Below are 22,990 nucleotides of genomic sequence, written 5' to 3' on the forward strand. Positions count from 1 at the left end.
CGCAACCGGTATGGTAGGAAGGGGACGATGAGAAGGAGCACACATCGGTTTGGCCACCGACCGACGATAGTGAGGACTGTTTTTGCGCTCAATATTAGAGTACAGTCTCCCTGCCAGTGTGCTGGGAGTTATAACACATCTCAAACATTATCCCGCTCCGAATCAACACCCCCGTTGTCCGAATTTGTATATATAATCATCGAAGCCGACAAATTAGTGGTTGCTGCCAGGAATGTGCTAATTGACAAGGTCACAATCCACTAGCGTCATAGTCTGTCTTCATCCGGGACTGCTCCAAGTCGTTTCCATCCTGATGAACTACGGTCGTAACATCCACGGTTAATGGACGCATGGCGAAGGAGGCTCCTGTGTTAGAACTACCATGCGTAATACCGCTCCGAGCGGAGCTCAGTCCCGAGGACGAATGATGCGGAGTTCCGCGCTGCGCCCAGCCTAAACCCACACGGACATTGATGAGCATGAACGCTATGCCAGCTACAGGGCATAGTGTTCCAATGGTGAAAAATTGTAGGTTGCTTTTCGCCTCATATGTGCCGAGGAAGAAAATGCTGTATGACCTAGGAAGATGTGTATGACTTTCGGAATCTGGATACGACGCGACAACGACCACCTACGCGTATAAAGCGGCGCTCTCCACCATTGTGACAAGGACGTCCTGAAGAGAATTGTCAGATGGTCTTCGGGTTCAATAACATGGCACAAACAGTGAGGTTCGGGCCACCAAAGGAATGTATTCGCTGGCGTGCTAACCAGACACGATAGGCAATGCCACCTTGATATCGCAACATCAGTTAGCGAGTCGAAGCTGCACTTCAGTCACTCACAGGAGCTATAGATGTTGGTTCTACCGAGAGTATTAGTTTCCAATCGAGCGTTTCGGAAATGATAACGTACGCAAAAGTGAAGGCATAGCATGCATTGACCCAATGTGTCAAGGTAGCCGCGAAGATACTACCCCGGACGAGTGTCTGCTGGTAGATAGCAACAGGCCCTGCAACTGCAAGAACAGGTTAGCATGAATGATTGTGAGGTCCTATACCGCACTACCGCACCGCACAGGCCAATAATAGCGCATATTGGCAGAATAATCACCACATAATTGTGATTCCATACAACCCATAGACGGTAGCACTGCAACAGGAGGTTAGCTCATATCCGAGCCACGCATAATGTCCATACTACATACCAGCATAGAGTCGCACACGATGAGTGTTGCGACGAGGAAGGAATTCAGGGCAATGTCTGTCGATAGCCATACAAAGCTGTAGTATGCAAGTGGGGCATTGCCGCCACTATAGTTGACAAATGCATCGAAGAGACGTATGACGGTTATAATCCAGTGCTGGCGAATCGATGATATGAGTTCATGCCGTGGCATCGGATAAAGCTCTACACACCCCAGTCACTGTAAGAGAAACGAGGATTGAACCCACAAAGACAGGCCCTAGTAAAGTCCCGCAGTCACGTCTCGGAGATTGTCGGGCAGAGGCAAAACGAGAAATGTGGAAAAAGATAGAAGTGGTAGCGAGAACAAGGAAAATTCCATAGAACACGCTTTCCAGAGCTACCGTTGCCAGATTAGTGCTGACGAGAGGAATGTGGCTCATGTTGGTGGTACACCTACGGGCTTTACCCTGTAGCCGCCAGCTAGCTACTTAAGACTGGTATACAGTCTATATAGGCTGCATCGCCCTGGGCAAGCATACCCAACAATCGTAATCATCACTGCACTCTTGGCGGTGCGACGGACCATACGCGCGCACACAGTACACAGCCTAGCAGCAAGGACAATACATGCCGGCACTTATCCGCATTGCCACTAACAGATGGTTCGCGATGCCATCGGTTCTTCGATAGATGTACTTACTTCTTGACAGAGAGACATTCATCCGATGACTCGGACTTGATTTGTAGTGATGCATACCGCCCATGAAGATAAGAACTATTAGAGGCCGAGTTCTATTTATGTCAAGCCTTGCGGCGACGCCGTGCAGTCACTGTGGCTCGACAGATGTCGCTAGTAGTAGTAGCGCGGCGCCGTGTAGTACATACTCATACGCCATGTACTACGGATCCGAGATCACATGTGTATGCTTCGACCGCTCGCGATCGCATGGACTGAAACCCGTCCCGTCCCAACAGCGATAACCTGAGCTTAACACTTTTAGCAAGACTCGAATTAAAGTCCTTCGCAGTGATTGTATGACAGTATCGATTGCGGGAAACATCTGAATCTTCCAGCTGATCCTCAGAGGAACCTTATAGACGCCGACAACTTGAATTTAGTCATTGACAACTGCTGTCAGAGTACAATACCATATCAAGTGCCTCGAATTCCTGTCATTCACCGGCTGGGGAACGGTAGCCATCCATGGACCATGAAGCTCACCGTCGTTCGCGCATCAATTATGCAATTTGAGTGGCGTTGAAACAGTGAATGATTGAAACCTTAAACTTGAGCAAGTTGACTGCTCGAATTATCATGATGACCATGATTTGGGTTTGCGAATTTCCGAGCGCCAGGCTAGTCGGCCACCGTGAATGTACTTATCATTCGTATCACTAGCGCTTCGAGTTGAAGAGGCACCCTAGAACTCCAACTTGATGATGAACGCACCACTTGAGGACCGCGTCAAACGTACTGGGTAGTCATTGATCGAACGGACTCAGACATACAACGTTACTGCTATTATTGGTGTAAGTGTGCCTTGAATGTGTGATTTGTGGGGCACCTGCAACTTGACGGGGTCCGGAACGAAGCTTGCTAGAATCAACGGGCGAGGGGGTGAACCGAGTAGAGTACATACCTAATCCAGTCATTCGACGGATTCATATCTTCGGTCACCGGCGAGCCTTATGGCGCGCAAACGTGAGGACTAAATGGAAGCCCCTCCTCCTCCTCCTCCTCCTCCTCGGAGACATGCGTGAGGCTGGCCTAAATGCGGACCAAATGCATTCGTAGATTTTGTAAGACGAGATTTGGGCCGATCGCATGTGTGAAAAGGAGGAGGCACTGCTATATAAGGAAGATTTCAATTGACAGAAATCGCCGCTGCTGGGCGCTACCGCGCTCCCGGCCGATGACTAAGTGGATGGATCTCCTCCTCTTCCTCTCCCGGTCCGCCGCTTGTTCTGAACCGAACGTTTGCCACGTGGCTTCCGGCTGTATTCAAGATCAACGGTAAGTAGTAAGTACAGTACGGGGAGCTCTCCTCCTTGACTGGCATGTAAGTAGTGGGTGCGTACCAGCTCTTCCTCATCATGACATAATACTTGTCAATCTTACCAGTCTTAGAGTTTGCCTGACCCTGGTCTAATCGTTCAAGGGATGGGGCCTGGCAATGCTGCACTCCGAACACGAGCCTATGCAAGACATCTAACAGCGAGCGGTAGAATTCAGGCTTCGTCACTTCTGCGTCAGAACGTTGATTGTTCTGTTTATTAATCAGTCCGAGTCTCGGCGCCGCTCGTTATCCATTGGACCATCCAAACATCATCGGAGGTTCTTCACTTCCAGCGGTAGGTCACTTTTCATGTGCAATTGAGGGCACGGAACGGTGTCATAATGACCGACCGAATGCGTACACATGAGAAGAATCATGTTTGTTCTTGGCAGTAAAGCGCATGCGATCATTGTTATGGGAACATTTCCGGTGCGAGAACTGTAATTTCAGCATGCATAAGAGTCTGTTCCGACTACTGTCAATCACTGGCTGGGTATGCTATTTAAAACGGTGCGTCAGATGGACCTCTGACTTCGGCACACTCATTCACTGCTGTGTGTTAGCCTCTTCCTCGTTCCGTTGACGCAGGCGAGATGGTCGTCGTGGACTCTGTGATGTCCCTCAGCAACCACCATGCTGTCGCCATAGTCAGTGTTCTCGAGACGGCATCTGGCTAGAATAAACTAACAACCTGAAGCACAGGTTGGCATCTCTGCGGAGCTTCCAAGCGGTACTGAAAACGAGAAAAACCTTGATTTTGACTCGTTCTATGACTTCCTCTTGCAAGGTAGAGAGGCATATGAAAAGATACCCAAAGAACGCTTCAACATACACATGTGATGTCCTTCATGCTGTCTCGCATGATCAACGCTGATGTAACCCCAGGCTTCGTGGTACGGCATCTGGTCAGATAGTGACCGATGCAGGCGCATTCCTTAAACACATCGACCTCTTCGATCCAACTGAATTCGGTATCACGAGCAAGGACGCGAGACTTATGAATATGGGTACCAGAAAGCTGCTGGAGACCACGTTTTTGGCGTTGCTCGACTCGGGCATCGACTACAGAGGGCGGAACGTGGGGTGCTACATGTCAGCGGTAGCTCACGACATGTTTTCGATTTCTGGACATGTGGGTACCTCGAATCGCGTTGTCTATCATTTTCTTAACTTCTCGTGATAGGATGACACAGAAGCTCGAGGAGCATTCTCCAGCGGTCCTTCTATGGTAGCGAACCGTGTTTCCTATCATCTCGATCTCCGCGGTCCGACTGTACCAATCGACACGGCATGCAGCTCCACGCTTTATGCTACTCACCTCGCTGTGCAAGCTTTGCGGAATGGCGAATGCGAAGCAGCTGTTGTTGGAGGCTGCCAGCTCAATCACAGGTGCGCATACAAGCGGTTTAGTGTACCCGGATGGAGCATGATTATCTACTCCATAGGTTCACAGAGTGGCTGATGTACACACAAGGAGGCATTCTGTCTCCCGACGGGAAGTGCAAGCCATTCGATGTTTCTGCCAACGGGTAATGTGCTTCCTCCCTTTCCATGTATGATGCTACTGAACATATCATATAGATTTGGACGTGGCGAAGCAGTCGTGACAATCGTGCTTAAGCCTCTCGATGCTGCGCTCCGCGACCGTGACAGAATATATGCCAGTGTGCGTTGATACTCTTCGGGCCTTCTTCTGCCTTGCGCTCCCTATAACATGGCAGATTTAGATTCTCGGAACCGGTACCAACTCCTCAGGCTCGCTAGCACCTGTGAATGCGCCTGTTGCGTCCGCACAGCAGGATGCTATGTTGCGTGCATTCGCACAGGCACAGCGGTCTCCGAAGGAAGTAGACTTCATCGAGTTACACGCAACTGGTATGTTTGGAGTTTAGTAGACTACATCTGAACGAAATCATCAATATTACCGTGCAGGTACGGCCTCTGGGGACCCAACCGAGGCAAACTGGGCAGGCATCCAGTTCAGAAGAGATACGGAGCTTCTGGTCGGGAGCGTCAAAGGGAACATTGGGTATGTCTCGTGTATTTAGCCCATGTCTACCATGTTCACGTCTCCGGTAGCCATACCGAGATCACTGCGTTCCTCTCGTCGCTCTGCAAAGTTTGCCACATCATCGAGCACGGCGTAATCCCGCCTACCGTCAACTTCTCCGTGCCTAACCCGGCCATCCGATGGAAGGAGCACAACATGCGCGTGCCAGTTGCTCCCGAGAAGCTTAGCATCCGCTCTCCCTCCGGCCGCGCACTCATTGCGATGCCGAGCTCGGGGATTGGTGGGGCCAACGGCCACTGTGTCATCGAGGCGCATGCTTCCAACACGGATGGCGTGCCACGTATGTGGTCGTGCGAGAGGTCGATTATCCCCTCGCTCCTCATTGCCGGCGGCCTGTCGCCGCGCTCTACTTCGGCTGTAGGCGAATCGCTCAAGAGCATCTCGGCCGATCGTGATCGCACGCGCGTGGGTCGCGCACTCGGTCGTCGTGTGCGCTCCATGCTGTGGAAAGCGTACTCTGTTACTCCCGAGGGTCAGATCCCTCGCTTCTCGGAGCCCGTGCTCACGCCGAAGGTCGCGCCGGAAGTTGTCTTCGTCTTCTCTGGGCAGGGCCCTCAGCACTGGAACAGTGAGTGCGCTCTGTGTGAACACAGTGGATCTGATTTGCTGACTTGCCTCCGTAGTGGGCCGCGAGTTGTTTGGGACATGTGTGCCGTTCCATGACACCGTGGTGGAGCTCGACCAAGTCTACGCCGCCGTGACGGGCAAGTCTCTGATCAAGGACATCGGCCTCTTCGACGAGTCCGGCGTCCCTGATACCCTAGGGGACGTCTGGCCGATCTCCATCACTCTTCCTGCGCTGACGATCCTCCAAATCGCCCTCGTCGATACCCTGGCTGCGATCGGCATCAAGCCAGATGTAGTGGTTGGACACTCGGCAGGCGAGACGGCGGTCGTGTACGCGTCCGGCGCGGCTTCAAAGGCGATGGCAGTCGAGCTTTCCATAGCTAGAGGTGAAGCGATGGCGGCACTGGAAGCACATGATGGGACCATGGCGGCTGTGGCCTGTTCCGCTGTGCGGGCGAAGGAGATCATCGACGAGGTCGTCGCAGAGCTCGGCCCCGCTGCCCTGGAGGTTGCGTGTTTCAACGCTCCGAACGCTGTTACGCTGTCTGGCTCTACGAAGCACGTCGTGTCGGCGGTAGCTCGGGCGAAAGCGGCCGGTATCCTGGCGACTCGTCTGCGGACGCGGATCCCCGTTCATTCGTCGATGATGACGCTCTGCCAAGCAGAGTATGAAGGACGGGTCGAGGAGGTGTTCAAGAAGTACGCCGTCGAACCCACGAAAGTCGAGGCATACTCGGCTCTGTCTGGCGACATGCTCACTACGTCTTACGATGCTCGCTACTTCTGGGACAACACTGTCGGACCAGTCATGTTCGATCCTGCCGTGAAATCTATACGCAATCGACACCCGCAGGCGATTTTCGTTGAACTCGGACCTCATCCGGTTCTCTCGGGCTATATCACTGCGATCGCGGGGCAGGGATCAACGGCGCTGAGTCCGCTGAAACGATCCAAGTCTTCTGAGATTGGCGAACTGACGCCGTTCATGGACTTCGTTGGACGGCTGGTGTGTGCAGGCTATCCTGGAGTGGACATGGATGTGCTGTACGGTACGGCGGAGAGTGCAGGCGCGGCCATTCCGCCGTATCCATTTGCGCGGAAGGAGGTCCCATACGTCGCCCAAACGTTTGAGATTAGTAGACAAAGACAGGCGCGCCACGGCCCTCTGAACTATCCTCAACTACGGATCAACACACAGACGCATCCCGGCCTGGCAGACCACGTCATCAAGAACGAACCGATCATGCCTGCAGCGGGATTCTTAGAAATGGTACATCAGTTTCATATCGTACCCGAATGCAGGTTGACCAGAACTTCGCAGGCACTCGAATTTGGCGCGAAAAGGCTGTGGGATGTACAGTTCTACTCGATGTTGTCTCTTTCTGCGGAACGTCCGACGCCTGTCGACGTGAAGCTAGAAGGCTCACAGTGGAGCGTTCGTAGCGCTGCGGCGACAAACTTTACTAACACATGGCCGCCGACTGTGAGTGCATGACTTCCTGGTGTGTCGCAAGGCATTGACAATTGCGGCAGTACAACCGTGTACATGCAACTGGCTATCTCTCTGTGGAAAGCGAACTCGATGCGGATGCCCCTGTGGTGCCCCTGGACGACATACGCGCTCGGTTGAAGAAGCTAGAGATGAAGAGCTTCTACAGCAACCTCGGTTCATTCGCTAACTACGGTCCCACGTATAGGCGAGTGCTCTCTTGTTACCACGGGATCGACGCCTCTGGGCTGGAGGAGCTTCTGGTTCAGATTCGCGGGGCAGAAGATGACTTGGAAAAGTAGGTGGTACACCCCCGGCGCATACAACATAGTTTAACATCTACTCTACAGCCTTTCGGAGTACCGACTGCACCCCGCGATCTTGGACGCCGCTCTCCACGCGGCGGTGCACCCGTTGATTACTGGAGCCATTGCTCAAGGACACTATTACTTGCCTTCGAAAATCGGCACGCTGGTTACTCATGAAGCCCTCGCTGAAGGGATTCCTAGGATGGTCTATGCTCACGGTGTGTTCGTCAAATGGGCGCCAGGTCAGAGGCTTTTTTGTCAATCCTGTTCATTGCATACTCATGAAGCCTCAGATTCACTCACATACGACTTCACCCTCACGAATGAGCACGGCCTGCCACTATGTACGATTAAGGCACTTGAGGTGGCTGCTCACGGGCGAGTGCCACTAGTAGTCCAGAACCGCTACGAGATGGTGTATCGCCAACTGAACATCCGCCTCTCCAATCCTTCGGAGATGTGCGATGACGCGGCAGGCATTCAGACAACTGCGACTAAAGACGAGGTATGTGGAAGGTGTGAGCGCCATGCAGCACGCTCATGAATTATCGCAGTCACCTAAAGATCAACCGGACCAGTTTCTAATCTTCCGACACCACCGAGGAGACGAGATGACCCTCCAACAAACAATCCGCTCGCTGGATCCGCCCGCCAGAGTGTCGCTTTGCTTCATCGCACCGGAAGGGGTAGATGGCGATGCAATGCTCGGCTTTACGAGGTCTCTCCGCAAGGAATATCGATCGTGGCGAGTGTTCTGCGTCGTCTTCTCCTCGTCTTGGCTTCCGGAAAAGTATGAAGAGACCGCACGGTCCCTTTGTGCACATCCAATTGCAGAGGAGGAAATGCTTGTAGACGAGGACGGGTCAGTCCACGCTCCCAAGGTGGTTCCGCTGTCTGCGCCTAGACGGATCACAACCTTTGACCCTGGGCGGCCATGGATATATCGGGATTTCTCTTTCTCTCAAGTGTCTACACCAACTGTGCCCACTAATTATGCCCTTGTCCACGTCACGGCCGTGTCATCGGACACCACTTCGTACTGGGCGTTCACCGGACATGTGGATGGCTCAACCAGCACCTACATTGGTATCACACCAGGACCACTTACCAACTACGTCGTCGCCCATCGTGGGAGCCTGTTGGAGCTGACAAGTGTTCAAGATCTTCGCCGAGGTCCCCACGCGCTCGCTGCAATCATTGCCGTGCTAGCCATTGGACCTGCCAATTTCAGCGACCCGCAGCGATTGGAGGACACGTGCATCCTAGTGACACACTCGGATACCTCAATTGGACACGATGTCTGTCGATTCTACGAGAGCCGTGGGTTGCATGTTGTGCGCCTTCCGTCACAGGCCAGCACCTCAGAAACCAGGCAGATACTCGCTCGGCGACCGAGATATATTGTTTCCGGGAGGCTGCGGGCGACCGACAATGATGTCAACAAGACCTTGACTCGTCTGCGATCAGAAAAGGTTTTCCAGTGGGACGACCCGAGTACCGGGCTGGACCGCATTCTTACCGAGGATCCATGGGTTATAGGCGACGCGTTGAGGCTAGCGCTGTCTCATCCTGCCGACTTCACCGAAGTGTTTTCTCCTCCGATTGAGTTGCTCGGTGTAGCACCGCCGGCGGAAGTGCCATCACATATGAGAATCTTCGATCCAGAAAAAGCGTACGTCTTGATAGGGGGGATCGGGGGGCTTGGGTTGCACATCGCATATTGGATGTACAAGGTGCGGGTTTAGCCCCGATGTCTGCTATGTGACATGACTAATGTCGCATAGAATGGCGCACGCGAACTCATCCTTACCTCCCGCTCAGGTACGGCCAATCTTGTGCTAAAGGACGAATTCATCGCTTTGCGGCTCTTGGCGTATCTGCAAACAAGGGACGACTTGGTGCTCCGTACGGAGGCCATCGACGCGTCGTCTCTCGAACATACGAAGGAACTGGTGACCTCGATCGAGAAGCCGGTTGGCGGATGTATGATCATGACTGCCGTTCTGATCGATCGTACCTTCGTCATGCAGACGCCGGAGACATTTGAGGCACCTTTCACGGCTAAAATGAGTGCATTTACTGCTCTGGAGAAGGTCCTCGACATAGGCTCACTGGACTTCCTGCTTGCCTTTTCCTCCGTTGCGGGTATGACAGGGAATGCAGGGCAAACAAACTACTCTAGGTATGAAGCTGCGTTAAGGCTCTGCAACTTTGCTCATCGCACCTAGTGCAAATACTGTCTTGACAGGATTGACAAGACGCTACAGGAATGCCGCAACTATTGTCCCACCGATGATTATCGATACTGGCTTGTCACTCACCATGGCGGCTACTGACAGCACAAAATGGTCGCGCTACAGGCATCTGAGCTCTTGGGCTATGACATGTGAAGGTCAGTAGTATATGCAGCAAGTCCCTTTGTACCCGCTGATACCAAAACAACAGAGCTCTGTGAGTGCATCGGCGAGGCGCTGCTGAAGCTTCGTGAAGATCCTCTGTGGCAGTACATCCCAGCCTTCGATTGGAGTGTTGTACAGAAGCATGCTGGATCCTCCTCGCTCTACGACCACCTTGTAGCGGAGACAACGTCCAGTAACACAGACGAAGTGTCCGTGGACGCTTCGGAACGCAGCACGGGCGACATCATCTGCGCAGTGCTTGATATCGATCACGAAGACCTTTCACCGGACGTTCCTCTCACAGCTTATGGCCTGGACTCTCTGTCAGCCACGGCACTGTCACACGCTCTCACACCGTACCTGACCGTCTCTCAGCTTCAGCTTCTTGCCGACATCACACTAGCTGATCTTGAGCAACTCCGTGAAGAGAACTCAGGTTCGACAATCCCACACCATATTAGCGTCGAGGACCAATCTGCTGTGGCCATCGACTTGGACGAGCCCGCAAAGGCGAAGGTGCATGAAATGATGTATTTGCTGGAGAAGTACTCATCTGATCTGCCGTCGCGGGGCATCACGACGAGAATCAACGCGGGTAAGACTGTGCTACTGACGGGCGCAACAGGGAGCATTGGGTCACACGTACTCGCGTACCTACTATCCGACGCGTCGTGGGCCAAGGTATTCACCATTGTCCGTCGTGACCCATCAGGGAAGTCGGCAATGGATCGTTTACTAGGGACATTCGACACCCGGGGCTTGGACACGTCTACTCTCCACTCGCAGAAGTTGGCGTTATGGGAAGGTGACATGTCACAGCCAACCTTTGATCTATCTTCTGTCGCGTATGAGGAGGTGAGGACCGTTATTTCTCCATTACGCAAGTGATGTTCACTTCGGCCCCTGCATATACAGCTGCGTTGCTCCGTGACTCATATCGTTCACCTTGGTATGAGCGTATCTATTGATCTACCATTGCTCGCGTATGTCTCATAGCCACGTTTTAGCTTGGCCGATTGACTTCCTCACGCCGTTGTCTGCACTGGAACCTCATATCCGCGGTGTGCGGAATCTGATCGACTTTGCGGCATCGTCCGAAGCACATGTCAAGATTCTCTTCGCCAGTACAACAGGCATGTTCAGACGTGGGTACCGTTCTCGATTCGCGCGTTCTTAGTTCCCGAAGATCTAATTTCGTGCAGAACTACCCGATCATAAGCCTGTAGTAGAAGCGCTAGTCGAGGATCCCTCAGTTGCCGTCGGCCTGGGCTACTTCGAGTCGAAATGGGTTGCCGAGCGTCTTATCACCTTCGCCGGGGAGAAGAACCTTTGGTCGCCTACCATCGTGCGCATCGGCCAGCTCAGTGGGAGTGCGAGCGGTGCATGGAGGATTTCAGAGTGGGTACCCTCGATGGTGTCAGCCAGTTTTGCGTTGGGCTGTCTTCCGGACGCGTCTGGGGTAAGTGATTAAGCTCGGACAACCGAATGAAATCACTCAACCATAATACCCACTGTAGACTGTCGCATGGCTTCCTGTCGATACTGCGGCAGCGATCTTAGTCGAATTCATGGACAGCTCGAAGAAGGTTCTCCACCTGTGCCACCCACGGCCGGTGACGTGGACGCAGGTCTTCAACTACTTCTCATTGATCCTCGACCTTCCGCTCGTTCCGTACTCGGACTGGATTACGCGACTCGAACGTGGGCTTGTGCTGAGCGAAGATGCGAGCGCGATGCGTTACCTGGAGCATGGCCTACGTTTGCTCGACATATTCCGGTTTGCTGCGGATGCGAATGAACCTCGGCCAGATGTGATGGAGAAGCTGAACCACAGCGCGGATATCATGCATGGATTAGAGGCATCCCCGACGCTGCGCGATGGAAGGATTTCCGAGATTGGCTTAGATGACGTTCGCAGTTGGGTCAATTACTGGCAAAGGGAGGGCCTCATTCCGTCTACTTATCCGGAGGTCGTGCACGTGGAAACATCGTGAAGTGACGGTGGTATTATCTTGTATCGGTCTAGACAACAAAGCACCAGGAAATTCACTTGATGTACGTGTATGTATGTGTAGCGCAGTGACTAGAAGAGGAAACCGATCAATGAAGTGGCTCGAGCGATCTTGGGGGCACGATACGTTGGGTGAAAATCTTGATGAAACCCTTGAAAGTAAACGTCAAAGGCGAAGGTACATGCACTCGCATAGGTCGCTGACCGTGCGATCCAGTCAAATGGCTTGTGCCGTCGAGCTATAAAATCCGACTTCTTGACCTCGTTGCATAGTAGTAACATGTCCCCAAGTAGCTGCGGAACGACGGTACAGGCTACAGAAACAGTAGCGCCGAGCCGATCTCCATGATTGTGGCAGACGTCGCTCGCCAGAGACATTTGGACAACTTGCAGTCAAAACACTATGTTGCCTACTGATATAGGGAAAACCGCGGCTAAATGACGGTAAATAAATCGAGCACTGCCAAACACTGACTCGGTCATTATGGTCCAGGATGTGGTATACCCGTGGCGCATATTCAGATCTAGGTGTACACAATCAGAAGGGTGTGATGAAATCACTCTATAGGATTGATATGGCGGACGCACGCGTGGGGTGTCAATATTTCAATGGCCAAGTCGGAAGACCGCATTCAGCAATGCCACTCACAGATCATTTGGGTGAGAGCCGCGTGTCGCTTGAGTTAGCAGCTGTCACGGTACACGACTCGGAACAGATCAATCAGCCAAAGGCTGAGCTATACTCCTTACAGAGTGCCATCGTAAGTTGTTTGTGTTGTAGGCTACACAGCGCGAGGAACTCAGGATGGGTCCGGCCAGCTTGCCCGAGGTTCGAGGTTTATGCAGTCAAAACCTCGAGAGCATCTACTCTACAAGAGGCGTGAACGTGGGAACGCGAGACAAACGCTAAGACAAACACCAGAGACAAGAAGCAAGACAAGAAGACGGGACAAACGCTAGAGACATTCTCATTGGCTGAGAGACGGACGCCCGAGCGCTGCCCGAGCCTCTCAAGCGCTCCGAGCTACCGTGACTGTACTTCATCCCTCCTCCGAGTCGTCCTCATTATTCCTTAGACTCGCGCGCGACCCTCATGCTCATTTCTCACTCTGGCATCGGAGGGCGCGGATCAGCAGGGCAGCGGTAAGGTGCAGACAACGAGTGACAGGAGTGCACCGAGCGGAGCGATGGAGACGACCACCGTCACAGTGAGTGCAGACACACGCGAGCGAGCGGGCTAACTGCAGGCACAGGACGCGGCGACGTGCAGCCCGACGCATCACGATCACAAGCATGCAGGCATGGCTGATGAATGGGCGGCGGGCGGACGAGCAGGCCAGCGAGAGGCACACGCCGACCGTGAGGCGGCTGAGCAAATGCCCAGCACGTAGACACGGCCGACGAACGGATGGCGGGTGCACAGTGGCCGAAGGAGTCGTAGAGACAGAATGGGCAGGCGCAGGGCGCAGTCGCCGTGGCGACATGAAGCGCGACGCGCACGCCGACCGCGAGCGCGCCAGGCGAATGCCCGGCACACAGACATGGCCGACGAACGCGTGCAGAGCAAGCGGGCAGGTGGGCGAGCCGGCGGACAGGTGAGCAGGCGTGGAGGGGCAATCGGACGGGTAAGCAAGCGAGTACATGGAGAGCAGGAGGGCGAGCGAGCGAGTAGGTGACAGCGTATACGTCGACCGCGAGCGCACTGAGCGAACATTCACTGCACGCAGACACGGCCTCCGATCGCGCACGTAGGCAGGCCCCGAGCGGGTACACAATTGAGCCACGACACGCACAGCGAGGGCGAGGGCGAAATTTCAGCTTCAGCGAGCATGCAGGGCAAAGCCCCCGCGTGAAGTGCAGCCGACAAGCGGACCACGGGCGCGGGCTCAGCTATGAACAGGGAGGGTCAGCAGACAGCGGGCGCGGACGGGAACGAGTAGGCAGGGAAGGGCGAATGGCTGGCAGAGATGGGTGAGGATGAGGTGATGAGAGGCGCGAGGACGAGTAAGGACGAGCGAATGTCAGGTACGGCGTGCGGCAACGCCGAGGATGCAAGCATAACACCCACGAGTCGGAGTCGGAGAGTGGCCACTCGGGAGCCATGGGCATAGGTGCGCTGCACATCTGAATATCTTCCAAGTTCCGCTGTTGATCAATGGCATCTCTCCCTTACTGCGGTGCGGAGAGACAGGGGTCGAAGGCAGATACATTCAAGTAGTACCACCCGAAAGTAACCTGAGCCAGCAAACAGGTGAGGATGTGACATCCAGTTTCATCGCAGTCGGTAAGTAAGCATTCCTCCAATATACCGCTGTAGATGCATATTTCACGGCCCGGCACAGGGCCACGAAGCCGACTCCCGAAGGGAGACGGCTAAGTGGCATTTCAACTATCAGTCTCTTACAGAAGTCACCTATGTTTGCAAGTAACATAGAATAGAACAGTCACGATTTTTGAGTGGTCGCCCTGCTATGCGCTCAAAGCCGTAGATAATGTATCTGACTGAGAGATATGCAATCGAAAGCGCATACCTGTAGCGGAGCACGGGCATCGGCTAGTCTGACTTCAACCGCTGAGCCACGGGCATGCTAGTACATAATCACTAAATAACGTTGACTCGCAATACTTATATGTATTCGGCGCATTCAACTCTACCACACCTACGTACAATCATATTGACAAGCAGTCGGTAGTACTGTGTAATGGTGGTTCCACGTGAGCAAATAATCTCAATTAGCCCGAACGATGCCTTCGCGCCGCCGTCTGAATAAAATGTCCATGTCGAACGGAAGGTTTAATGCAAAGGAAGAGAAAGCGTTCCGAACACCGTGTAGGTGAATGGAGTCGGACGGTATTTCCCACTCGAACTCCATCAACATTACCGCCGCGAGCGTCCGTTGCTCCATCATGGCAAAATTTCGAGCTGGGCATTGGTGTGGACCATGGCCAAACGGCATCCAATGTTGATCGTTGTCAAGCTCCGCGTTCTGGGAGAGGAAACGGCGTGGCTCAAATGAGCAGGGATCGGACCACAACCTCTCGTTGTGCAGCACGGCATACATATTGAGCGTGACAGGTGTGCCAGGTGGAACCAGTATTGAGCCAATCTGCACTGGGACGGCTGCAATACGAGGGACGGTGATATTAGATGGGTTGTTTAGCCGCATGGCTTCGCGGATGACAGAAGAAAGGAATGGCATGCGACCCAGATGTTCCAGTGTCAAGTCCTCGCTGGCTTGCACCACAGAGAGTACTTCCGCCCTGGCGCGTTGTTGCACGTCGGTACAACAACCCATGTAGTAAAACAATGTAGACAGCGCACCCGCTGTAGTTTCCTGGTAGCTGCTATGTGAGCGTTGATAATACTGCCAAGAAATTCCACTTACATGCCCTGCCATGAACAGGACGACAACGTTGTCCCTTATCTCTTTCCTCGTCATGTCCGCATCATCGTAGAAGTATGTGATCACATCGTTTCCCGGCTCGCGCTTCTTCCTTGTGAGCAGCTCCTCGAAGCGCTCCAGTAGAGCATCCACCTTACGGCGAACACCGTTACGTGATATCCAGCGCTCCAGCGAGGGAACAAAGATGAAGGCTGGTTGGGATACGGACGCCATGACATCGTGATAGAGGCGAACAAATGGGCTTTCGGGGTCGTCCAGTGCCTCAAAATCAAAGCCGAGGGTGGTCTTCCCGACCGCATCAAGTGTAAACCGGTGAGTGTAATCATTCCATCGCACTCTCCCGCCGTCGCCGATGATGGACACAAGCTTGCGGGATAACGCGACAAAGTGGCCCACAGGCGTTGTCCTTTGGAGTGCGGCGCGGAATATCTTTGAGTGCTTCTTCCACTGTTCACCCTCCGAGAAAAATATGTTCTGTCGTCCGGTGAAGTGCCAGAGCAACGTCTCCTCTCGAGGCGATTGCTTCTTGAAACTTCGATTCTCCATGAAGCCCTTGCCTGCCTAAGATAGCGTAAGTACTACAGGTTCAACCAGCGGTACAGAACCCACCTTAGAATCTACGACATGGATCATCCAGTGACCGAAGCACCACACCAGCACGACATCCACCTGCATCTTCACGGCAAATGGAAGCAGTACGCGCTTCGCTCGTTGATCTTCGCCTTCCCCCGTGACATAGCTGTAAAGAAGCTCTGATACGGGTACGCGCGGTACGTTCCGCAGGGCAGGAGGAGGTTGTGTCATGCGGTAGAGTACGATGCAGATGACAGCGAAGGCTATGGTGAACAGCCACATCGCCTCACTGGTCGCAGGTGAACGATTATTTGTCATGTCGCAGCTGCAGCAGTAATCACCGGTCACTACGAACGAAGACCAGAGTTAAGTGGGCGTGCCCGATGCCAGTGCATAGTAAAAATGTGAACGTGCTTACAGAACGCGGGCAGCAAGAGGCAGGTATCGCCAGAGCCTGAAGCGACATCGTTTTAAGACCGAGATGATCGTTTTAAGACCGAGATGATGTCCGTCCAACTACTCCAACAATTTCAAATAGCTCTCAACCGCAGGAACTGTGTCCTGTAATACGTACCAATGGGTTCGCGCACACCGATCACCGGGCCCAAGTGCATGATGTTGATGTTGATGTTGATGAAGTTTTCATCCGATCACTACATATGACGACTTCGACACACTGAAACAACTAGACGTCAATATCTACCGGCGCAGCAATGCATCTGCTATCATTCCGCTTGAGCGCTGCTCGTTGACAATAATAGAGAACGCGCACACCATGCGTTCTGCAGGTATGGAAGGAATTATCTTGAACGACAGGGGCGATGTGATCGTGGCCGTGCAGAGCATCTACTACTACGAGGCACCAACCTACTTATTAGAGGGGGCGTGCATGCCTTGATGCAGGACCCCGAAACATGGAGTCCGTGTGACACACACTCAGGTCGTTTTGGCCTCCCCCACGCAGCCCCTCGTCCTTGGTGTGGAGCCTGAGGTGGATCGGGCCGTGCATGGATGCACGTCGAGCGAGCAGTTCGTCTCGGATACCTTGTTGCTTCCCGTGAGATTGATCATATTGATATCAACACTGGCACGCCCTTTCTTGACGTGTTGACGGGCATTCAGACTATGAATACAGCTTCATATAAGCATTTGCAAGAGAGCATGAAATAATTCTGCTTACACAGCCAACATCGAGTTCACGTAGACTGCGAAGTCAGATCAGCGAATTAGGAGGATGCAGAAAGTCGAACGGAGCTGGGCAATGCTTACTTTTGCATCCTGCGCAGTGGGGTACCATCCATACAAGAGCATTTTGCTTTATGGAGCTTACATACTATGTCCGCTACAATGAGAACGGAGCATCGCTCGCATGGCTTTGTGGCATGTAAGTGACGACTAACCGTTCCACATAGCACAATCTGTACAATCCTATAGTGTCGGTCCGTTGTATCATGAGCGACCGAGTTTATGGGACGGTGATACAATGGACTTACATCGAGAGAATTCCGCGGTTGATGATGGATGTGACGAGTTTACCGATCATATTATCAGTTCTGTATGAAAGCCGCATTCATTCGCTGCATTCAAGCCTAGGTGATCAACCTACTCTCTGATACCCGTCTTTTTCTTTCTCAACAACCACGAAAGAGCGATACAAATGCAGACATCTGCCACTGCGTCACTCCAGACGCGGCTCGTTGTCCAAGGCTAGTAGGCATTGGGTGATGTGCATTCATGTTCCAAGTCTGCAAGACCTACGGTGGAGAGTGTAATGGATTTTGAGATGAGCCAGTCGGTCTTCGTACTGTCATCTCGTCAGGAAGCTGGTGTACTGTTTGTCTTGATTCGCTTACGCAATCGTATATACATCCTCTGGAGAACAAACACTGAATGAGTGTAGTGTTCCATGCCAACATGAGGATCGTGCTTTACCGACGGTGAACGCTAACGCATGACTTTGAGTGCTACAGCTCAGAAGTTCAGGCTGTGACTGGGCGAGGAAACGTACCGAGAGACACGAGCGAAAGCACTACCTGTTCCCATCCTCAAAATTGTGGTTCTGAGACAACTGTCTGAGTGGTGCTCACTGGTGCCACAGTAATAACTAGCTTCAGTCGCGAGGAGGATTCACGGAGCACTAGAGAGAGTTCAGCGGTAGTGCGTGTGCATCGGATCATGATAGACCCACATTGCCATATTTGAGAGACGTAAAACCTAGAGCAAATGTTTCTCAATCAATACTTCTTGAATCAGTGTTTGCATACGTACAGCTGCACTACGCAAGTCGTCACAACCTGGTTGTCGGGCTCAGCCTTGGAACATTGTGCAGGTAAACTGAGTACAACGCACTATGGTTGTGTACTCCAACTATTATGGCATTGGAGGACGGGTCACGCCTGAGCAAGATGTTGTGTACCCCAAAGGTGGGAACGTTCAATGCTTACCTCGAAAACCCTAGACGAAGACAGACGCATTTGTCAGTCCGCACGGAGGGAAGCTGGACTCAAGTACCTCGGGGTGACGAGAAGGCTTGATAGGTTGCCGTGATTTGTGACAACAAAGAACCAGATAATCTGTTGTATGGGAGCTTGAATCGGTATACTTAAGTGTCATAAAAAGGAGACGTACGCAGATATCAGAAATGGTAACAATCGTATCAAGCAACCTTGAGGTAGATATCGTTAGCCTTGGCTTACACCTCGTACCAGTGCAGCCATCTGGATGTCCTGACCATACGAAGAGAACCTGTTCGGTTCAAAGATCAGTCGCAATTCTCTGCCGCACATCCAGTTACTTCGTACGCACAAGGCACCTCATGGGTAATCTGTCTCGATCCAGGTAGTGACGCAGATAATACGCGAATTGAGCGCACGAGGATCCATAGAGCCTGCAACGTTTCATGGATAGTTCAAAGAATCATTCGGTAGTATGACTCACATCGCCGAGCATATCGCTGCAATAAGCAGGCTTCCAATGCTAGGACCAAGGTTAGGCTGCCCAGCCGGAGTCGTCATGGTCGTTGAGCCTTGGGATGAGTACTGTTCGCCACGTCGTAGTAGACCAGGTCATCTTGAGAGCAGGCTATATACAATCATCAGCATGACTTTGTTGTGAAATCATGTTCGTGTCAAACAATGCATGTGTTGCTGGCATGTAAGATCTGCCTCCATTTCACTCGTCCACACACCGTTAACTAATGGACCTAAGGATGAGTACTGAGTAACGGAACGTAAGCTTCGCAGCCGTCTTCAATGACAGATGCGTACCGTATCTGCAACCCCGAAGGCTGAAGCGATGAGGGAATTTCATTCGCGATGATTGAATCCCAAAAACATACTGCGCATACTTACCTGACGATGGAGAGATCTGACAGAGCGTGAACGCGTGAACACTGGACGCGCCGATAAGTAAAGGCGCTTCAAGTTATGTATTCAAATTAACGCCAGGCAGCTTCTTGCGATAGGTTTTGGATAAGTTACTTACAGTAATAATGTGTTGTTCCAAACCTGTAACTTTATGTAAGCACTGGTGCGAGGCCGCTGCCAACGCGCTCGTCAATTGAAAACATGCTTCGAAATAGGGCAGTGACTTGTATTGTCATAGCCTATTTGGATACGACCGCCCTACCCCCACTCAATGAGGTCGCATTTAGGGTCTGCCTAGGGGAGACTAGGATTTGGACGCGCCGGCATGTCAACAACGGGGGCTATCACAGGCATCGATGTAGTAACAGTAGCTCTCCTCCTCGCCATGTCCAAGGCCGCGATGAATGTTGATTAGGCTGAAAGCTCATTCTATTTGATTGAAAGTTCCGAACAGATGCTGATGTTACTATTCCGGGAGCCCGAGCAGCGTAGCACGACTACCATGTGTCAAGACACTATTTCAGTTCACGGAGACAGGACGTCAACTTCAAGTTGAAGCTTGTACTGTGATATCATGCTTCTCAAGTCAAATTCCACCGCTCTAAGTAAGTACGAGTATGATACTGGAATATCGACGTTGATGAAAGGCCTGCTGTCAGGAGTCCGAGTCCCTGGAGAGTACATACTTACTCCTAATATGAAAATAGCTCTCGCCAAGATGACAGCTCACTATCAAACCTCGAAGCCTGGCCAAAGACACTGCGACAAGATCGTTCATCGCGACCGCAGTTTGTCTCAAGCCGCTTGAAGACGCACTCAATCGCCAATATTGTTGGCAGCTCGAAGCATCGTGATGCGGAGCATTCAAGCTCAAGGTCCGAGTCGCCCGTGAAGTCGACTTCTGCGCTGGCACTGCCTGGGTGCAGTAATAGGGGTGCCAGAAGACGTCTTAGATACTTAATGCCAACCGATCAGATCGAAGCGAGCTCGAACTTCCTTTTTGTCAGTAATAGTCGGAGGAGATACTGTCACTGCGAACCGAGGTGCGGTCACTGTGGTTGGATGTCAGTAGTGGGTGCGCGATGACAGTGAAAGCCGCACGGTGCACCGTGACCGCCGAATGGCTCCTCAGTCATACGTATGCTAAGCATCACAGTCGGACTGCATATCAAACCTTTTTCGTGCCGACCAGTGCCAGGACATACTGCGAAGTCATATGGCGGTGTAACACGAGTTCGCTGATCAAGCGATTACGGTGTTCCACTGCTACCCAATCTCTCTCCTTCGTCTGTAGTAACAGCGCTACACGGAATGAATGGATGCATCAAGCCGACTTACAGCTTCCTCGCCGCTGACGCTGCGGGCGATTCAGAGACCCGACACTACCTTCCGGTATTGTTTTAGGACGTCGACTTCGAAGTGTAACGGTACCGTCTGATATACTTATATTTTCGAATACTGGCATGTGAATCACATCAAAAATGCTTAGCAGCAGTAGCGTCGAACGTTTGAACGCAGAACTAGTGAATGGGAACATGAGGTTCCTCGCCGTGACGGCGAGCTTCATGTTCCTAGTTTTACAAGGTAAACATTTACAGCCAAGACTTCTCTCCTGAGACTACATAACACTACAACCGTGCTTCCAAGGCACCACCAACGAACTCGTTCAGCAGACGAGCTATCTCGGCCGCGAGTTCTACTGGCATTTGCACAGGAATCTAGACATTACAAATAAACAAAACAATGCACACGATGTGATCGGACGGTGATCGACGCACATAGTGTCCTGCATCTTGAATAAAGCTGACGGAGGCCAGAGCCTCGCGATCTCGTTCAATATTTTCGTGTTTCAGCTTGCATACCTCGGGAGGCCTGAACAGTGGAGCATCAGCCTCCGCAACATGCCAATCGCACAGGACATGAAGTAAGAGAAGCATACCATATGTCTTCTCTTGTGCCGAGTATGAGGTGCGTTGGGAGGATGTGGTAGACCGAACGGACATAGTCCAGTGCCTTAAGGTCAGTGCCGTCGTCTTGAAAGCTCGCGGTCTCCTGCTCGATCGTCGTCTTCGTCATCACCCGCTCAGGATCCTGAGGATCTTCACGGAAGTACGTTTCCTGGTAATGCATCATTCTCAACTCTATCACAACTTCGCGGTAGTCTGGTTGAGCGGACGCACAGACATGATCTGCCACACCTCAGGATGGTAGATCTTGCATGGCATACGCTTTTTGAAGTAGCTCATCGCCTCGTCCACGGAAACCCAGCTGGTCCGGCGGCGTGCATTGGAGGCCTCGACTATCTTGTAAAGCGCCTCCATGTATGCAAAGGCACTTTGGCCGACGTACGGTGGCTCAATAAGCATTAGCCGGGAAATGGGGAGGTTGTGCGTCGCTGGATGTATGGCCTTGATCCTGGACGCACATCAACGTGCGACATGAGTATCAACTGCGGTGGGCTTGGACGTAGAGCGACTTACATTGAAGCTCCGGCACCCGAGTGTCCAATAGCAATGAGGTTAGTCCGTTCATGAATAGAGAGGAAGTCGGAGGCGAGAAAGGCACGGATCGCCGTGGCATATTGTAAACTGAGGACTAGTGTACTAAGGCGTTGAATTTAGATGGACGATAGACAGCTCGGGCACGTACACGTGGTGTGGTAGTGCTCCTTGAGCATAGCTTCATTCAACAGCCCGGCATCGCCATGGTTAGGCCGTTCAATGACCCAAACAGAGTGAATGGTGACGCGACTGAAAGGCTGAGCAGTCAGATGGTAGAGGCGCTTGATGACGGGCAACCAAGCCTCTTGCTCTGGCAAATACGTCGGTAGATCAGTTACAGGGAGAGATAGTGAATGCAGCGGAGACGAACGAAGAGATATTCCGGCACCTAGGAGCAAGCAACAGGTGGTCCGGCCTGGGACGTCAATCGCAGTGTGGTCGCGGGGTACGACGCGGGTGGCAATTGTGCGAAGGGGTCGGTCATGACAATAGTCGAATTCGACGGTAGAGACCTCCAGAGGCCGCAACGTTTCATGAGACAATGGCATTGTCGATGGACCAAGCTCTCAAATACTAGCCACTTGCAAGTGAGTCGGCGACAAAGACCACCTAGTACAGAAAGAATGCGGGATGGCGCTGTGCAGTGAAACGTGTCAGTTACGCAGGCAGCAGCCGCCGAAGTCCCGTTTAAGTACTTAAATGGCACCTTGAGCTTTCCCGTCTTGGACCGTAACCCGAGAGCAGTGGTTCAACGTCTGCCTGTTATCTCCCCTCTTCAGCTGAGTCAGACTGCGCGCGACAACATGTGTAGAGTTTGAGTAAATACATATTGACTCGATTGACCGGTATACTCAGTACTCAGTACTAGTGACGTGTCCAATCTCCACGGCGTCCACACGTCTATGAACGCCTGCATTAGTAAAACGAAGTCAATCCGTAAAATGGAGAGCTTCCTATGTTCATATGGCATCGTGTGAATTAGTCGAAGATCAGTTCTGATCCATGTGCATGAGGCGTCGACGCCTTGAGGACTGGGAGGAGGATGAGATTGATAGGA

The 22,990-nt window shown here is 52.5% G+C and overlaps 8 protein-coding genes across 8 annotated transcripts; 2 read left to right on the forward strand and 6 right to left on the reverse strand.

The window, feature by feature from the left end:
- Positions 1-80: 80 nt before the first annotated feature.
- B0H18DRAFT_980495 (uncharacterized protein) lies at positions 81-1,665 on the reverse strand. Its single transcript, XM_048044450.1, has 8 exons — positions 1,419-1,665; positions 1,208-1,363; positions 1,074-1,152; positions 916-1,018; positions 846-865; positions 726-793; positions 636-676; positions 81-578 (listed from the first exon to the last, which is right to left on the reverse strand). Exons 1-8 carry the CDS (start codon positions 1,626-1,628, stop codon positions 251-253), a joined length of 1,005 nt encoding a protein of 334 aa, XP_047898346.1. The 5' UTR covers positions 1,629-1,665; the 3' UTR covers positions 81-250.
- Positions 1,666-1,897: 232 nt separating this feature from the next.
- Positions 1,898-2,189, forward strand: B0H18DRAFT_980496 (uncharacterized protein). Its single transcript, XM_048044451.1, has one exon. It carries the CDS (start codon positions 1,951-1,953, stop codon positions 2,167-2,169), a length of 219 nt encoding a protein of 72 aa, XP_047898347.1. The 5' UTR covers positions 1,898-1,950; the 3' UTR covers positions 2,170-2,189.
- A 1,564-nt stretch (positions 2,190-3,753) lies between these two features.
- On the forward strand, positions 3,754-12,255 carry B0H18DRAFT_980500 (ketoacyl-synt-domain-containing protein). The gene is made up of 22 exons (XM_048044452.1): positions 3,754-3,892; positions 3,948-4,081; positions 4,131-4,377; positions 4,429-4,634; positions 4,691-4,774; positions 4,827-4,911; positions 4,973-5,120; positions 5,178-5,274; positions 5,325-5,884; positions 5,940-7,153; positions 7,205-7,366; positions 7,417-7,670; positions 7,723-7,922; positions 7,974-8,185; positions 8,235-9,413; positions 9,465-9,862; positions 9,909-10,072; positions 10,126-10,934; positions 10,995-11,028; positions 11,087-11,224; positions 11,282-11,538; positions 11,597-12,255. The coding sequence occupies exons 1-22, from the start codon at positions 3,839-3,841 to the stop codon at positions 12,071-12,073; spliced, it is 7,113 nt and encodes a 2,370-aa protein (XP_047898348.1). The 5' UTR covers positions 3,754-3,838; the 3' UTR covers positions 12,074-12,255.
- Positions 12,256-13,122: 867 nt separating this feature from the next.
- B0H18DRAFT_980508 (uncharacterized protein) lies at positions 13,123-14,325 on the reverse strand. The gene is made up of 3 exons (XM_048044453.1): positions 14,282-14,325; positions 13,818-14,201; positions 13,123-13,758 (listed from the first exon to the last, which is right to left on the reverse strand). Exons 2-3 carry the CDS (start codon positions 13,919-13,921, stop codon positions 13,188-13,190), a joined length of 675 nt encoding a protein of 224 aa, XP_047898349.1. The 5' UTR covers positions 13,922-14,201; positions 14,282-14,325; the 3' UTR covers positions 13,123-13,187.
- B0H18DRAFT_980514 (uncharacterized protein) lies at positions 14,154-14,551 on the reverse strand. The gene is made up of 2 exons (XM_048044454.1): positions 14,282-14,551; positions 14,154-14,201 (listed from the first exon to the last, which is right to left on the reverse strand). Exon 1 carries the CDS (start codon positions 14,520-14,522, stop codon positions 14,301-14,303), a length of 222 nt encoding a protein of 73 aa, XP_047898350.1. The 5' UTR covers positions 14,523-14,551; the 3' UTR covers positions 14,154-14,201; positions 14,282-14,300.
- B0H18DRAFT_902917 (cytochrome P450) lies at positions 14,406-16,671 on the reverse strand. The gene is made up of 3 exons (XM_048041470.1): positions 16,642-16,671; positions 16,104-16,583; positions 14,406-16,055 (listed from the first exon to the last, which is right to left on the reverse strand). Exons 2-3 carry the CDS (start codon positions 16,383-16,385, stop codon positions 14,820-14,822), a joined length of 1,518 nt encoding a protein of 505 aa, XP_047898351.1. The 5' UTR covers positions 16,386-16,583; positions 16,642-16,671; the 3' UTR covers positions 14,406-14,819.
- Positions 16,672-16,683: 12 nt separating this feature from the next.
- B0H18DRAFT_980543 (uncharacterized protein) lies at positions 16,684-19,440 on the reverse strand. The gene is made up of 21 exons (XM_048044455.1): positions 19,005-19,440; positions 18,873-18,954; positions 18,799-18,812; positions 18,696-18,732; positions 18,579-18,640; positions 18,512-18,521; positions 18,417-18,434; positions 18,336-18,361; positions 18,256-18,281; positions 18,155-18,204; positions 18,076-18,100; positions 18,000-18,011; positions 17,921-17,939; positions 17,826-17,871; positions 17,674-17,774; positions 17,561-17,620; positions 17,468-17,495; positions 17,337-17,400; positions 17,248-17,272; positions 16,840-17,190; positions 16,684-16,789 (listed from the first exon to the last, which is right to left on the reverse strand). The coding sequence occupies exons 1-20, from the start codon at positions 19,079-19,081 to the stop codon at positions 17,004-17,006; spliced, it is 969 nt and encodes a 322-aa protein (XP_047898352.1). The 5' UTR covers positions 19,082-19,440; the 3' UTR covers positions 16,684-16,789; positions 16,840-17,003.
- Positions 19,441-20,672: 1,232 nt separating this feature from the next.
- B0H18DRAFT_980573 (uncharacterized protein) lies at positions 20,673-22,740 on the reverse strand. Its single transcript, XM_048044456.1, has 8 exons — positions 22,640-22,740; positions 22,304-22,569; positions 22,082-22,243; positions 21,913-22,027; positions 21,613-21,847; positions 21,372-21,550; positions 21,211-21,304; positions 20,673-21,150 (listed from the first exon to the last, which is right to left on the reverse strand). Exons 2-8 carry the CDS (start codon positions 22,479-22,481, stop codon positions 21,061-21,063), a joined length of 1,053 nt encoding a protein of 350 aa, XP_047898353.1. The 5' UTR covers positions 22,482-22,569; positions 22,640-22,740; the 3' UTR covers positions 20,673-21,060.
- Positions 22,741-22,990: the final 250 nt, after the last annotated feature.

The sequence above is a fragment of the Fomitopsis serialis genome (genome assembly GCF_022376445.1).
Source record: "Fomitopsis serialis strain Sig1Antser10 chromosome Unknown B0H18scaffold_6, whole genome shotgun sequence".
NCBI lineage: Eukaryota > Fungi > Basidiomycota > Agaricomycetes > Polyporales > Fomitopsidaceae > Fomitopsis > Fomitopsis serialis.

Bases quoted from the DNA above. Each gene is read 5' to 3' on its own strand.
- B0H18DRAFT_980495 (XM_048044450.1), bottom strand. From the start codon at position 1,628: ATGAGCCACATTCCTCTCGTCAGCACTAATCTGGCAACGGTAGCTCTG. The intron at 1,364-1,418 runs GTGTGTAGAGCT...TCGATTCGCCAG, and splicing joins TTTCTCTTACAGTGACTGGG to CACTGGATTATAACCGTCAT. The intron at 1,019-1,073 runs GTGCGGTAGTGC...CTGTTCTTGCAG, and splicing joins CGCTATTATTGGCCTGTGCG to TTGCAGGGCCTGTTGCTATC.
- B0H18DRAFT_980496 (XM_048044451.1), top strand. From the start codon at position 1,951: ATGAAGATAAGAACTATTAGAGGCCGAGTTCTATTTATGTCAAGCCTT.
- B0H18DRAFT_980500 (XM_048044452.1), top strand. From the start codon at position 3,839: ATGGTCGTCGTGGACTCTGTGATGTCCCTCAGCAACCACCATGCTGTC. The intron at 7,923-7,973 runs GTCAGAGGCTTT...ATGAAGCCTCAG, and splicing joins GTTCGTCAAATGGGCGCCAG to ATTCACTCACATACGACTTC. The intron at 11,539-11,596 runs GTAAGTGATTAA...TACCCACTGTAG, and splicing joins GTCTTCCGGACGCGTCTGGG to ACTGTCGCATGGCTTCCTGT.
- B0H18DRAFT_980508 (XM_048044453.1), bottom strand. From the start codon at position 13,921: ATGCTCGCTGAAGCTGAAATTTCGCCCTCGCCCTCGCTGTGCGTGTCG. The intron at 13,759-13,817 runs CTGCGTGCAGTG...GCTGTCACCTAC, and splicing joins TGCGCGATCGGAGGCCGTGT to TCGCTCGCTCGCCCTCCTGC.
- B0H18DRAFT_980514 (XM_048044454.1), bottom strand. From the start codon at position 14,522: ATGTTACTTGCAAACATAGGTGACTTCTGTAAGAGACTGATAGTTGAA.
- B0H18DRAFT_902917 (XM_048041470.1), bottom strand. From the start codon at position 16,385: ATGACAAATAATCGTTCACCTGCGACCAGTGAGGCGATGTGGCTGTTC. The intron at 16,056-16,103 runs GTGGGTTCTGTA...ACGCTATCTTAG, and splicing joins TCCATGTCGTAGATTCTAAG to GCAGGCAAGGGCTTCATGGA.
- B0H18DRAFT_980543 (XM_048044455.1), bottom strand. From the start codon at position 19,081: ATGACGACTCCGGCTGGGCAGCCTAACCTTGGTCCTAGCATTGGAAGC. The intron at 18,282-18,335 runs GTACGTATGCAA...CATTTGCTCTAG, and splicing joins ACGACTTGCGTAGTGCAGCT to GTTTTACGTCTCTCAAATAT. The intron at 17,621-17,673 runs GTAGGTTGATCA...GCTTTCATACAG, and splicing joins AAAAAGACGGGTATCAGAGA to AACTGATAATATGATCGGTA.
- B0H18DRAFT_980573 (XM_048044456.1), bottom strand. From the start codon at position 22,481: ATGCCATTGTCTCATGAAACGTTGCGGCCTCTGGAGGTCTCTACCGTC. The intron at 22,028-22,081 runs GTACGTGCCCGA...TTAGTACACTAG, and splicing joins GGAGCACTACCACACCACGT to TCCTCAGTTTACAATATGCC. The intron at 21,151-21,210 runs GTGCGTCGATCA...TGTAATGTCTAG, and splicing joins TTCAAGATGCAGGACACTAT to ATTCCTGTGCAAATGCCAGT.